This window comes from Halictus rubicundus, chromosome 15 (assembly GCF_050948215.1).
Source record: "Halictus rubicundus isolate RS-2024b chromosome 15, iyHalRubi1_principal, whole genome shotgun sequence".
Classification (NCBI taxonomy): Eukaryota; Metazoa; Arthropoda; class Insecta; order Hymenoptera; family Halictidae; genus Halictus; species Halictus rubicundus.
The window spans coordinates 7,777,553-7,791,262 of NC_135163.1; the positions used below are offsets into that span (position 1 = coordinate 7,777,553).

At 41.8% G+C, this 13,710-nt stretch overlaps 4 protein-coding genes across 8 annotated transcripts in view; 2 read left to right on the plus strand and 2 right to left on the minus strand.

Annotated features, from left to right (window-relative positions):
• Positions 1 to 13,710, minus strand: part of Stl (ADAMTS metallopeptidase stall) — a 313,677-nt gene that overhangs the window by 175,673 nt on the left and 124,294 nt on the right. The window lies entirely within an intron of this gene.
• LOC143361460 (dnaJ protein homolog 1) overlaps positions 1 to 13,710 on the plus strand; it is a 253,582-nt gene that overhangs the window by 121,134 nt on the left and 118,738 nt on the right. The gene's annotated exons all lie outside the window — the stretch shown is intronic.
• The window catches only part of LOC143361456 (neprilysin-1), a 142,825-nt gene that overhangs the window by 90,724 nt on the left and 38,391 nt on the right, over positions 1 to 13,710 (minus strand). For all 5 annotated transcript variants that reach the window (XM_076800862.1, XM_076800863.1, XM_076800861.1 and 2 more), the window contains exon 5: positions 1,031 to 1,138. In XM_076800862.1, coding sequence (XP_076656977.1) covers positions 1,031 to 1,138 — 108 coding nt within the window. The remainder of the gene's footprint in view (positions 1 to 1,030; positions 1,139 to 13,710) is intronic.
• Psr (bifunctional arginine demethylase and lysyl-hydroxylase PSR) overlaps positions 1 to 13,710 on the plus strand; it is a 175,134-nt gene that overhangs the window by 20,839 nt on the left and 140,585 nt on the right. The window lies entirely within an intron of this gene.

Below are 13,710 nucleotides of genomic sequence, written 5' to 3' on the forward strand. Positions count from 1 at the left end.
GACGTGCACGCGACCGCCGGACACGATTACGTCCGCGTCTGCCCTACACGTCGCTGTTTCGTCGACCGATATTTATTGAATCGAATTCTCCCCTGTTGGGCCACTGGAAAATTGTTGGTCGACGTGGGGACAATCGCACGGAACTTCGGGACCCGGAGTTTTCGCGACGCACGAGGGAGAGAGCCGCGAATCACTATGGGCAAGTCAAACACGTCCTTTACGCGTCGTTCTGTGAATGTTAGGCTCTCATAAAACTTTATATAACAATTTTCCGATCAAAAATAATTTTTTCCCATGGGAAAAATTGTCCATCCCTACCTTTGGTATACGACAAACCCTACCCTTTTACAACCCAGCTTAATGAAACTAGTTCAATTATTAACCCTTAGCACTCGAATGGCGACTGTAAGGCGCCACTAAAAATTGCTGTATCATTTTTCAAAATATTTTTTACATTATTAAAATTGTTTGTATTTAACAAAATACTAAACATTTCAGTACTCTACGAGTAAATTGCCCCATTTTCGTATGTGTAGCATGAAAAAATATATATAGAATGGAAAATTCTAGGTCGGAAGAAATGTTTCGTTTTAGAGTTAAAATGGCTTCGAGTGCAAAGGGTTAAAAATTGACAATATTTTACTGTTATTTCAATGAGGCTCGGAGAATTCGTAGATGAAAGTATGCAGTTTAAGATGTATATATACATTTTTCAATAAACAATTTTTTCTCCGAGGGAAAAATCGCCAGTCCCCTTATTATTCCATCAAGTTATCAAACGAACGACGATTGTAATTCTACAAACTTTGCAATAAAACTTACAGAATGTATATGTCAAGGTATAGAATTTAAGATGTCTATGTTCATTTTCCAGTGAAAAATTTCTCCCCAAAGAAAAAAATTGTCAACCCTTGTACTTTTCCATCGCCAAGCTTACTCTGCGAGTTATCGATATGCAATAACAGAGACGAATAAAAATCGAACGGGACGACCGTGGAGACAACGGAGACGGCTCGTAGGATCGACTTACCGGGCGTAAAATTGACGGGCTTCTCCTTGAATTCCAAACAGTCTCTGTAAAACATGCCCAGCTTCTCGAACGCGCCGACCATGTGACCCGTCTTGTTCGCCAGCAGCTCTGTAACATCCGGAAAAAAAGAAGAGAGAAATAAAGGGGAACAGCGTTTCCAGCCGGAGAGAGTGGCCGGGAATCGAGGTTGAGACTTTAACTGCGATTCTCTCTCGGAGAAAAGAGAGAGAGAGAGAGAGAGAGAGAGAGAGAGAGAGAGAGAGAGAGAGAGAGAGAGAGAGAGAGAAGTGTATCGCTTCGAGCGCGTCCGACAAAAATATTTTCCGTCCCCGGAAATATTCGAGCCCGTCACGGCAGGGCGTAAATCACGGATTCATGCCGCTATAAAAAGATCGACCGGCAGAACTCGAGTGCTCGACGTCGAATAGACCCAACCCCCTCCCTCTCCCCCCCCCCCCCCCTCTCTCTCTCCCTCTCTCTATTCACCGCCTCGAAATGGCAAAGGTTCCGTTTCGACGGCGCGTTAAGGAACGATCGGCCGGCTAGAGAAATAGATCGGAGAGAAATAGATTAGATATAATAGATAGATTATTCGACTCTGATTCGGTGCACGTAGCTGTTGCTATTAAAATACCCGGACTGGCCAGGCGATTTCACTCGGTGGACTTTATTATTTTATTGCGGCAGGTATGACGACGGGGGATGTGAAAATGGAAGGGGGAGACCGAGAGGGATGATATTTTAGGAGGAATTTTGAGGGTGGTTTATCCGGGATTGTTTCAGAGCAATTTTATAGTCCAGGTGAATGGAGAAACTTGGGGTTTGAGGAAAGGAGAGAGGGTGGGGGATGGTCTTTTAATCGGAAGTTTAAGGGTGTCTTTTTGATACTAGTTTTAGTGAAATTTTCGGGTGTTCTATTTAATTTTGCCTTATTGGAATTTTACAGTTTTTCGACGGTGGAAACAATAATTTGTGGCTTGGGGGAGGAATGGGAGAGGGGTGATTTTTTAATCGGAACTTAAGGGGGGTCTTGTTGATACTAGTTTTAGTGAAATTTTCCGGTGTTCTATTTAATTTTGCCTTATTGGAATTTTAGAATTTTTCGGCGGTGGAAAAACAAAAATTTGTGGCTTGGGGGAGGAATAGAAGAGGGGTGACTTTTTAATCGGAACTTAAGGGGGTCTTGTTGATACTAGTTTTAGTGAAATTTTCCGGTGTTCTATTTAATTTTGCCTTACTGGAATTTTAGAATTTTTCGACGGTGGAAATAAAAATTTGTGGCGGGGGAGGAATCGAAGGAGAGGGATGTTTTTTTAGTTATAACTGTAAGGGTGTCTTGTCGATACTAGTTTTAGTGAAATTTTCAGGTGTTTAGTAGGACTGTCCCAGTGTTTTATTAACGATCCTTTTAGAGGAATTTTATTGTCGAACGGCAGTGGAAATAAAAATTTGTGATCCAGAAAGGAGAGAAGTGGAGGGGGACGATTTTTCAATGGAATTTTTAAGTGTTCCGTTCATTGTAGTTTTACTGCAATTTTACAGTCTCGCGACAATGAAGATAACAGTTTGTGCCACGAGGAAGGGGGAGGTGGAGAGGAATGATTTTAGAGTGGAATTTTCGAATGTTCTATCCATGATTGTTTTATTGGAATTTTATAGTCTTGCGACGGTGAAAATAAAAGTCTGCGGTGAAAGGAAGGAGAAGATCGCAGGAGAATGATTTTCGAGTGGAATTCTCGAGTAATCTATCCCACTATTATTTTATTGGAATTTTATGGTCTGGCGACAGTAAAAATAAGTGTTTGTTTTCTGATGGGGGGCAAGACACGGAGGAATGATTTTTTAATTGGGCTTTCTGGGGTCATTTGGGATTAATTTTCTGGGAGTTGTGCCAATTAATTCTTTTATTGATACTTCATGCTTTTAGCGACCAATGGGCCCCATAATGACTCGCTTCTTTCACTTTTAACACTTCACACTCAAAAATTGTATAAAATCAAAGTAATTCAATTAAATAAACTAAAATTAAAATTGAAAAGTTGAGATGTACGACACTGACAGCCCTCCTTGGCAATTATCTTGCATTTTACACATCCCAATAAAATATACAATAACACCAACACCGAATATGTTATTTCAAAAAATCAATTTTTAAATTTGGTCGAACAATTCCATCTCCCATGTATGGGTAACAGCAACCTGTTAAATAATTCTTAAAACCCACGCAAGATTCACACATGATTCGCGCGTTATAGTGAACCGGCTTGTACTATTTTTAAAAGACAAACGAGGCTGTTCAAACCCTCGGAACATCCCTCTTCAGCCCCACGACCCCAAGCACCCTAAAATACGTAGGACGTCAAAGATCGTCTCGGTGTAGCCTCTCGCCGCTGAATTATACATGCGAGGCGTGACGTCACCGTTGATTGCATTAAACGTTAATTCGTTTTATGGTCGCGCGAGCGAAGAACGTCGCGATAAAGCGAGCCCCGCCGTGTGGAGGGTAACATCGATTTTCAATCCATGTGGCCACACGAGCCCCTTACGAGGTATTACTCGTACTTTCGCCTCGTCCTTTCAGACGGCGAACCCCTTTGAGGATCTAAAAAGGACTCTCCCACGGCATCATCGCCGTTCGATCCTGCGAGCAACCATAAAGACTCAGAATCCCACGAAAAAGTTCAATCTTCGTTGCCGACCAAGCTCGACAAAAATTTTAAACTTTTCCGAAACGTTTCGAATCCCGTTTTGTCCAAATGTATAAAATCATACATATGTTCATCGAACCTTTCTTCCGCGTTGAATTGAGAATCCTAAGTGGCCGATTAGACACACGAATTAATCCGAAGAAACGTACTCATTGCAACCAGAAGAAGTTATTCAATACTGTACAAACAGAAACTGTGGTGTATTATAAAATAAAAATTGTACTAATTCCAAGTCGTGGGAACCAAATAAGAATCTATTTCTGTTTTCGGTGAATCCAGAAAGTTTCAATTTAAGAAATCCGACGGCAAGATGCACTGTACATTTTTCCCCTTCCGTTTTCTGGATATATTTTCTGTTTGCGAGAGAGTTCCAGTTCACCGTGGACACCCTGTAGAGGGTCGCGATTGACACGAAGGGTGTCCTGAAGGGAGTCCAGTAAAAAAAGGGAGAAAGAGACGCTGGAAGTCGAGGACGTCCCACGGGAGGTCAGCAAAGGCCTGACGGAAGGCCGGATCGGCCACCTGGCCTGTGTGTGCTCGTACTATAAATATTTCATGTTAATCGATACACGTGCACACGGAAGTGTGTCATGCACGTTGTCCTATGACTCGACACAATGCTCCACATACGGTCCGGCCACCCCCGTCGCACCCCTGCCACGGGGAAACTTCCTAATTGCGTGGAACCCCGTCCGCAAACATTCTAACGACCCTGAAAACCCCGAAGGTCGACGATCTAGACGATTTTGAAAGTCCCGCCGTTTTCGCCTGCAAGTGCAACCGTGATCCCACCCTCGAAATATTGTCAGAGTGTGGGGAAATTAATTGTAAATGAGTGCCTTCTCCTGACTAATTGAACAAGTCGATTTCAGGATGTTCTTCGGAGTCCTGTAACAGACGCGTCTTCGCAGTTTTCTGTTTTATTTGTCTGTTGGGGGTAGATATTTTTTTCAGGGATTGATCTGAACACCCGGTATATACGGTAACGACGGAACGTTTTTAAATGTTGAATAAAAGTCCGACGAGGAACGTCAGAGCGGAACGAGTTTGGCAGCGCTTTCAGATTCACGGTGATTTAGCACTTCGCGCTGCCGCGATAAATTCGGCGATCTACTCCGGACCGGTTTCGGACGGTTTGAGCGCGTTTCGCGTCGCGGCGAATGTACCGTGTTCAAAGAGAAGCTGGCCCATTTTTTTTTGGTAAATGTACTTCCCCAAAAAACGCCATCTCGCTCGATGAGACAACGATACGTTTCGGCCGGAAACAAATCTGACCGTGTTTTTCGCAATGAACCATTTTTTAAAATTGCAACGCTTCTTGAAAAAGGAAATACATTCAATTCAGAGAGAAATCCCAGAATTTATCGAAAAATGATAACCGCTGTCGAGGAAACAATAATATACATAGACTCCTGGACAATTTTACAGTATTTTCCACTGTTAACTATTTTTAAAAATTGCAACGCTTTTTTAAAGAGGAAATACATTTAATTCAGTGAGAGATCCGACTGTTTTGTCACATGATCGAAAAATGGTAACCGCTGTCGAGGAAACGATAATATACATAGAGATCTGGACAATTTTACAGTATTTTCCACTGTTAACTATTTTTAAAGATTGCAACGCTTTTTTAAAGAGGAAATACATTTAATTCGGAGAGAAATCCGACTGTTTTGTCACATGATCGAAAAATGGTAACCGCTGTCGAGGAAACGATAATATACATAGAGATCTGGACAATTTTACAGTATTTTCCACTGTTAACTATTTTTAAAGATTGCAACGCTTTTTTAAAGAGGAAATACATTTAATTCGGAGAGAAATCCGACTGTTTTGTCACATGATCGAAAAATGGTAACCGCTGTCGAGGAAACGATAATATACATAGAGATCTGGACAATTTTACAGTATTTTCCACTGTTAACTATTTTTAAATATTGCAACACTTTAATGGAAACAATAACGCTTTTGAATTGAAGTGAAGGAACCTTTTTGAAGAAATAATATTTAAAAAAGAGAAGTATTTTTCACTCACAACGAATTTTTTAAAATTTGAAACTGCTTTTAAAGAGTTTAAGAATTTAAGGCAATTGACAGAAACCCGGCCTACTGTTAATGTGGCTTGCTTAAAAAACATTGTTAACTTGTTTAAGGAACGACGCATTCTCTCGGACAGAAAGTTTGCGTGAAATATGAATATTCTTGCAATTAAACTGGGGACACTTCAGCGAAGTTGCAATTTTGCAGTCGACCCGAGCGAAATTGAGGTTTTCATTTCTCCCCAACATTTATCAAAGTTTCTTCATTGCGCTAACCCCTTGGCTTATGATTGTTTTATATTTTTCGTGGCCGTGTTCGACAGAGCTGCTTCCTGGTTAATAATTCACCGGAAGAAAAAGCAATTTTATGTTCGACAGAGGTCTACACTTATCCTGAAGGTTAAATATTGATTGCAGAGGAGCTGTACTTCATTTCCACTCGGAGCAGTTCCACTGCTGTGTAAAACTAGCATGAAGCGAAGAAGTCTATGAAAGTTCAATTGGCAGTGTCGAACTTATTCTTGGTGGAAACATACGGAAACTAGCAATTTATTAATAATAAAATTGTGCTGAAACTTTTGCCTGCATTCTATTAAAGAAAATAGAGAAACTTTTGTCCAACTTCGTGCATATATACGTGGCTGTATCATTGAGGTCACTATGCCAGCTGGCAGGTTATTATAAAATCCTAAAAACGCTTGCACAATAAAACAACGAGTGCCACTGCGGCGAGTTACTTTTAAAAATGTTTAGAAAGTCCCAGCAGAAACACCTTCATTGTTTAAAGACCAAGAGACGACCGAATTTTCTTCTGAAGAAAACTAAAAATATTTTCACATTACAAACTAAATCACATTTACATTCAACGAACAGTAAAAAGAAATATGATCGACGATTCTTTATTTAAATTAGAAACACATTTATTTTAGCGTTTATTTGGGTCGTGAAATTATTTTGAGGGTGTCGGTGGTTCAAGGTTTAGCAGGTTAACAATTTCGATCGACCCCGCGAGCTAACCGCGCTGCAAATCAGAGTTTTAATCAATTTCCCAGCCAAGTTGCCGATCCCGAGCTCGGGTGTCGTCGCAGGAAACTTGCCAACAAATCTTTTTCGAGGCGTGGGCGGAACTTCCGCGCGTTTTGTCCTCGCGGATTTCTTCCGCGCGGAAATTGAATTCGCGGATCCGCGTTCGCAGCTTCTTTGCCGGCCGCTCGGCGATTATTCAATCGAGAAAAGTTTCGTTTCCGCGCGACTGGGATCTGTCGGAAAAATGCGAACTGAAATCCCAGAACGAGCCTGGCTTGAAATGTTAATTGCTCGTTAACGAGGACCACCGAACCCCGCTATTGTTCGAACACAAGTTAGTTCTTACGATAACTAATTACCACAGACCGTGATCACTCAAATCGTTAAATCAAAATGACGCTACAGAATTTTTTACAGAAAATGTTCCGTCAAGTCCTGAATTTGGTGACAGATGTCATTCGAGGCAGGTGTCATCATTTAATTTTTTTTTTTTTCTATTCACTAGTTCGCCTAAAATTCGTATAAAAATCTGGGAAATAGAGAATGAACGTATCTAGGTATTGCAATTTGTTTCATTCCGATAGCTTTGGTAGTTTTGGAGAAAAACATTTTTGAAGTTAGGGGATGCTTCCCTCGATACAGAAATTTGATTCGCGTCAACTTTATTCCAAATTAATTTTTCTTAAGACGTAAATAGTTGAACTAAAATTTTGGAGAAAAATCTATGATATGGAGATTGTTAGTGGCTGTCGATTGCAATTTTTTTCATTCAAGTATCTTTCCTAGTTTCGGAGAAAAATAGTTTTGAAGTTAGGGGTTGCGGACTGAACAACTTCCGACAGGTGTGATCGACCGGAATTTGCAACATTTGGCAGTAAATAATTACACGATGTAGATTAAATTGAGAACGTACTAAGAAGCAAAACACACTTTCTGGAAGCGTGCGAATGACTGAAAGACAAAGGATCACTCGGTAACAGTGATCGCTATTGAAATTCCTATTACAATTTCAATCGTCTTAAGTAGCGCGCAATCAGATTACAGAGCTCTCAGCCTCTAATTCAAAAGATTCTCGAACTGTTGCTAACTTCCCTACAGAAGGTTCACACTGGTTTTAAAGGGTTTGCAGTTTCGGAATAGCGACGGGAACGGCCCGAAAGTAGAACACGGGTCAGAAACTGTCAGGTTGAAAATGAATGGGCAAAAGTGAAAATCTAGGTGCAGTCGAAACGGGGAAGATTGAGGGCTGAAAAAGATGGAGAGGGTGAGCGAACATTTTCTGATTCACAGTGCATTTAACGCGCTTCCAGACGGGCCATACAAATTCAGATGTAAATCAAAGTGGTTCGTTTCGCGACATTCAAACTGCAACTTTAAAACGTAGGCTATGCAGTCTGCGGACTTTTGTGCAAAATAAAAATTTTCTACGTCAATTTCAAACGGCAAGTGCCAGATAGATCTCTCTTTAAATTATTTCAGTCTTTAGTTTTCAATTACACCTATTTATTTTTGTCATAAATGAATAAAATCAGCAAGTATAAATAATTTGGAATTTTGTACAAAATGAAAGTTTGTGGAATCTTAAAAATTCTCAACAGCTTCGGTAACACACGGTACGTTAAAATTAATTAGGAGCATTTTTAAAGATTAAAATCAACAAAGAGGTACAACAGAGGACCCTAGAGGGCAGAAAAAATTCAACAAAGAAGAAATGATAATTTCCTGTCGGTGCATTGTAGATATAAAAGATTTTGAAAAGGTAAAGAGAACGAGCCGAAAGCTGCTAAAGAGGAAGATTAGGGTCGGATGGGAAATGGTGAAAATCGAACGAGGAACAAAAGAAACCAGACTGCGGAGGATTCAGAAGACCAACGCGATGGAGGAAATGAAAATTTTCTCGTCACTTCACGGCGCGTTTACACAATTTACATTGTTGCGGAAAGTGGTCGGGAGACAATTTTAAAGAGGAAGTTTGCGCCGACGGTAAAAATAACTAGGAAAAAAGTGAAAACGAAGTGACGAAGACAAGAGGGTACGGAAAACAATAAAAACTTTCTTCTAACGAAATAAAAATTTTCTGATGACCTCAAGATGCGCTTAGAACAAATTATGTCCTGGAAAAATTGCTGTACAGTGTCAAAAAAAGAATAAGAGAAAATTCTGACAAAAGATGAGGGTGATAAATGAGAAAAGGTGGAAGTCGTGGTCAGGGGGTAGAAATGACGAATAGGGGTAAAAATTAAAAAAATGCATCATATAAATAAATCAAACAAATCAAGCAAATAAATCGTACGGTAGAAATAACGAGTGGGAACAAAACTAAAAAAAATAGCTGACAGAAATACAAGAGATCAAAGCATTTAAAAATTTCTTTGATCAATTCACGGCGCATTTGGTCAAGTTGCGTCCTCAAAACAAATTGCCGCGCGAGAGAGAGACTCGTTCTACGAGATCGAAATAAGCAGACCGAACAGAAAGAAAATCCTCAAAGGGAAAGTTGCGGTAAAGGGTGGAAGCAAACGAGAAAAATTGAAAGACACGCGGCGGAAAGACGAGAGATCAGAGGACGCAGAAGACGAATAAGGGCGAAAATAAAAACAAAGCCGTCGCGGCGCCGCGCGCCGTCCCGAGGTTTCCGACAAAAGCCGGACGCGGGGCTCTGTGCGAAATTTCGAGTTTCCATTTAAACAGAGCCGCGGGGGTGGACGCGAGGGGCGGCAGAAGTGGTAGAGGGATGATGAACGAAGGAGGGGAACAGAAGGGAAAGAATCAACCACACGGCGGACTTCCGGCGGCGGTTCGGTCGTCGAATCGCGACCGTTCGTTTCGCGAAACTCGCGCCTCGGAATGCACTATAGCTCCGCGAAACTCGCTTCGGAATGCACTATAGCTCCGCGAACCAGCCTGCAGATAGCGGTTTCCATCCGGCGGCTCTATTCGCGACCGAGTTTCCATCTGTAATTCCCTTGTTCCGCGCTTCCGGTTTCCCTGGACAACAGTCGGCCTGGACGCGCTGTTTACCACCAGATAGCGTAAACAACAACGAACAAAGACATTAAGCTCTAACAACTGAACGCTATACAGTAGATTCACCATGTATGTCAACAACACGGGCCTGGGCAGCGTCGTGTATCGTGCAGGGGACACATAACCGAGCCGTGTTATGTTTGCACTCCCAGTGGGCCCTCAGGCGGTATACACCGCGGTAGTGGGGATAATTCCGCGACGTTTATCGTCCAGGACTTGGCGACATAGTCGCAAGTCCGATTTTAAGTCAAAAATCGTGAAAAACGGCAATTTTTCCACTTTTAAGCGTTTATAACTCGTAAACGAATTAACCAATATCGGTGAAATTTTCAGCATGGATGTAATTTATTCGAGCGAATCAAACACATTTTTTAAATTTTCAATACAGGCTCAGATAAAAAAAGCTTAAAAAACCAATTTTTACTATTTTTTTTTTGCGATTCAGACCAATTCAAACTTTTTTCAAAAATTTTTTACACCTCGTCTAATAAACTAATCCTTCTAACTTCTCAATAAAATTCAAATCATTTGATCTAATTTTTAAAAAGTTATGTTGCTTCAAATAGCGTAGGGTAATCAAATCTCCTTGACATTGAGAATTTAAATATTTTTTTTTTGCGGACAAAAATCGTACAGAAATCTAATTGAGCTTATTATACAGAGTGAAGCCTCCACTTTTAATTCCTGGAGTTATATTTTTTCCAAAATTGCTTCTGTGGTACAGTAAAGTCTTGATCCAGGCCAGAGAGAGCTACACGATCCTAGTCACTCGTCCCCAGTGGAGGGGATAAACAAAGCTGTCTCTCTCGCACCTGGTGGCCCACAATGTTAGCAACAATCTCGCGTCATACTTAGGTCCGGAGTATAAATAATTCCTCGAGGACACACGGTTTCTTCGAGAAACGTAGAAACGTGGACCGCGAATGCAATTTTAATTCCTTCTTTCTTTCCTTTAATTCCTTTAATTCCTCTGAAGAGGGTGGGGGGAGAGTGGGATGAGGGGGTGTAAAGGGGTCGATTTAGCCGTGTTCCTAAATGCGATAGGCCAGAGCTCTAGGCCCGGTCCCGGCTCGGTTTCCGGTCAACTGGAACTGCAACTGCAACTGCAACTGCAACTGTTGCGTTCGATCGCGATCATCCGTCGGAATCCCATTGCCGCGGTAAATCGGAGGCACCGATGCGGGCTCGAATAATCGGCGAATCGGACTGATTGATTAAACACGGGCCACGGACGGTGCCTATTGAACGGTTCGCTCGTCACGCCTGACGATCGATCGATCGTGAGGACGCCTCTCGGTAGATCATCGATAGCCTCCGACCGAGTGAGAGAGATAGAGGATCCTCTCACCTTTGTTCTACAAAGTCTCTCGCTTCGCGCCCGTTTGATTGGTTTCACCGTTGCATTCTTTTCCGTTGCGTTCGTGCATCGGGGTAATTTGTTCGCTTGTTCGGCTTTTGGACCGTCGCATGGCGCGTGGACAATGGACAAAAATTTTTAAAAATCGGCTTCAATGGTATTTAAAATCTTCGTGGGCGTTAAAATAAATTTAGAACATATCTTTTAAGGTGGGAAGGATTCTCTGACCGGTTTTATATTCGAGGATTATTCAAAATTGTATGAATTTATGGAAAATAATGGAATCCAAGCATCCCCATTGAATTGAAAATTAGAAACAGTTCGAATAAATCCAGTGTTGCCATTTTTACGAGGCAACATTAGTACCTTTGACGGTTGGTAGGTTCAGTGTTAAATGCAGCTGTGCGCGTCACCGCTTTAAACGCAGAAGGTCACGAGAATTATGCTTGAAGTGTTTATGATTGTGAACAGGTTGCGCTGTGAGCCCAGTTCTATATGTGCAACAGTTATTCTATCAAAAAAATTATTAAAAATCATTTTCGATGTCGTTGCAGGGGGAGAGGCGCTCAAGTTGAAAAATAGTGATCGAGGGGAGGATCGGTTTATGGGATCCGCTCGGTACAATCGGCGTCGTTCCGCATTTAGTTTCGCCGGTTGCATGCGAATCGCGGGATCGCATAATGGGGCGTAGTAGTCTTTTACGAGCACACAGCGAGAGGCCCGTCGAGACGCGTCGCTAGCGCAGCAGGACGCGTATTATTTCGTCGTAACATCGCGGTAATATACGTAGACATAATGGCCGGAGCAGTAAATGCGTTCCGCGAAAAACCGGCGCGGCGCGCAACCAAGCTGAGAACGTTTAGGTTCGTTATTAAATGGCTCCCGTTGCAAACTTTTAAAGGCCACAACCCCTTCTTCCTCTTCTTCTTCTTCTCCTCGGTATAATCTTCATTCGGCCGTTTCCAACGCGTTCACTTCCCTCGCCGCACAGCGCCGGGGCTAATTAGCGGAATGTCATCCGAACGGCCTCGCAATTAAGGCGTCACGCGCGGCCAGAAATTACCGCTTATCTGATCGGAACCGCAGAAAAGCCGAGCGGTAAATGCGATCCTGATGGCCGAGCCCGCGAACCTAAGCCCCTCTTTGCGAAATCGCCGAGACCTTGCCGCGGGCCGGATTATTTTTTTTTCCGCAGGCGAGAGACGCCGTGCGCCACCTTGAACAACTCTCTTAATTGTTCGCCGGTGTGCACGCGCGGCTCTCAGTATAGTTATATGGTCGGTGTATGCGCGCTGCGAGATTTACGCGATTAAGACACGTTGTGTGTCGAGGTTGCCGCTTGAAATTATTCTTTCTCTCACCATCGAAATTATGCGAGCACTGATAAGGGCCGGTTCGTCATGTTGCATGTCATTTTTTAACGCACGGATGAATTGTTACAAAAAATATATATTAGGCGAGTTTAATACGTTACCGAACGTGTTTAATCGTGGAAAATGGTAGGAAGGACTATAGCGAAATGTTTATAATTCCAGAAATACGGACATAGAAAATTGCTTTCCCTGTACCAAAATATTAAATTGTGAAATCTGTTCACAATGGTCCTCTTAAATCGATTATAAATAATTAAAAAATTATATCCATGAAATTCTGGATCGTAATGGATCCATGTGTCCACGATGTAAGGGTTGACAACCCTCTAAAATAATCATTACAGAAAATTGCTTTCCCCGGACCAAATTAAATGGTAAAATCGTGAAATCTGTTGCCCGACTGTTTATTAAATTTACTAAAAATAATGGAAACGCATGAGACCCGTAAAAAAATTGCTAAATTACGTCCACAAAACACTGGATCGTAGTAGATCCATGTCCCCACTATATAGGGGTTGACAACCCTCTAAAATAATCATTGCAGAAAATTGCTTTTCTCGGACCAAATTAAATGGTAAAAACATGAAATCTGTTCCCCGACTGTTTATTAAATTTACTAAAAATAATGAAAAATTTAATATACCCGAAAAAAATTGCTCGATTATGTCCACAAAACGCTGGATCGTAGTAGATCCATGTCCCCACTATATAGGGGTTGACAACAACCCTCTAAAATAATCATTGCAGAAAATTGCTTTTCCCGGGCCAAATTAAATGGTCAAATCGTGAAATCTGTTGCCCGACTGTTTATTAAATTGGCTAAAAATAATGAAAAACTTAATATACCCGTAAAAATTGCTAAATTATGTCCACAAAACGCGGGTTCTGCCCCATGTCTCAGCATCGAGGGGTTGAAACTGATTTCAGAAAATCGCATCCCCTGATCGGATTAAACGGCAACAAAAGCAAATCCTGCGCGCGAGATAGTAGTACAATCGTTAAAAATCCCGGCAGGAAATTTCGAAGTTGGGAGTTTCGACGGTTTCCGATGGAAAACCATTATCGTCCGTCTTGAATCCCAACAGACACATATCCGAGCAGTTTCCCGTTCACCGTGATTAAATCTTGGCGCACGCGGAACGGTTTTATA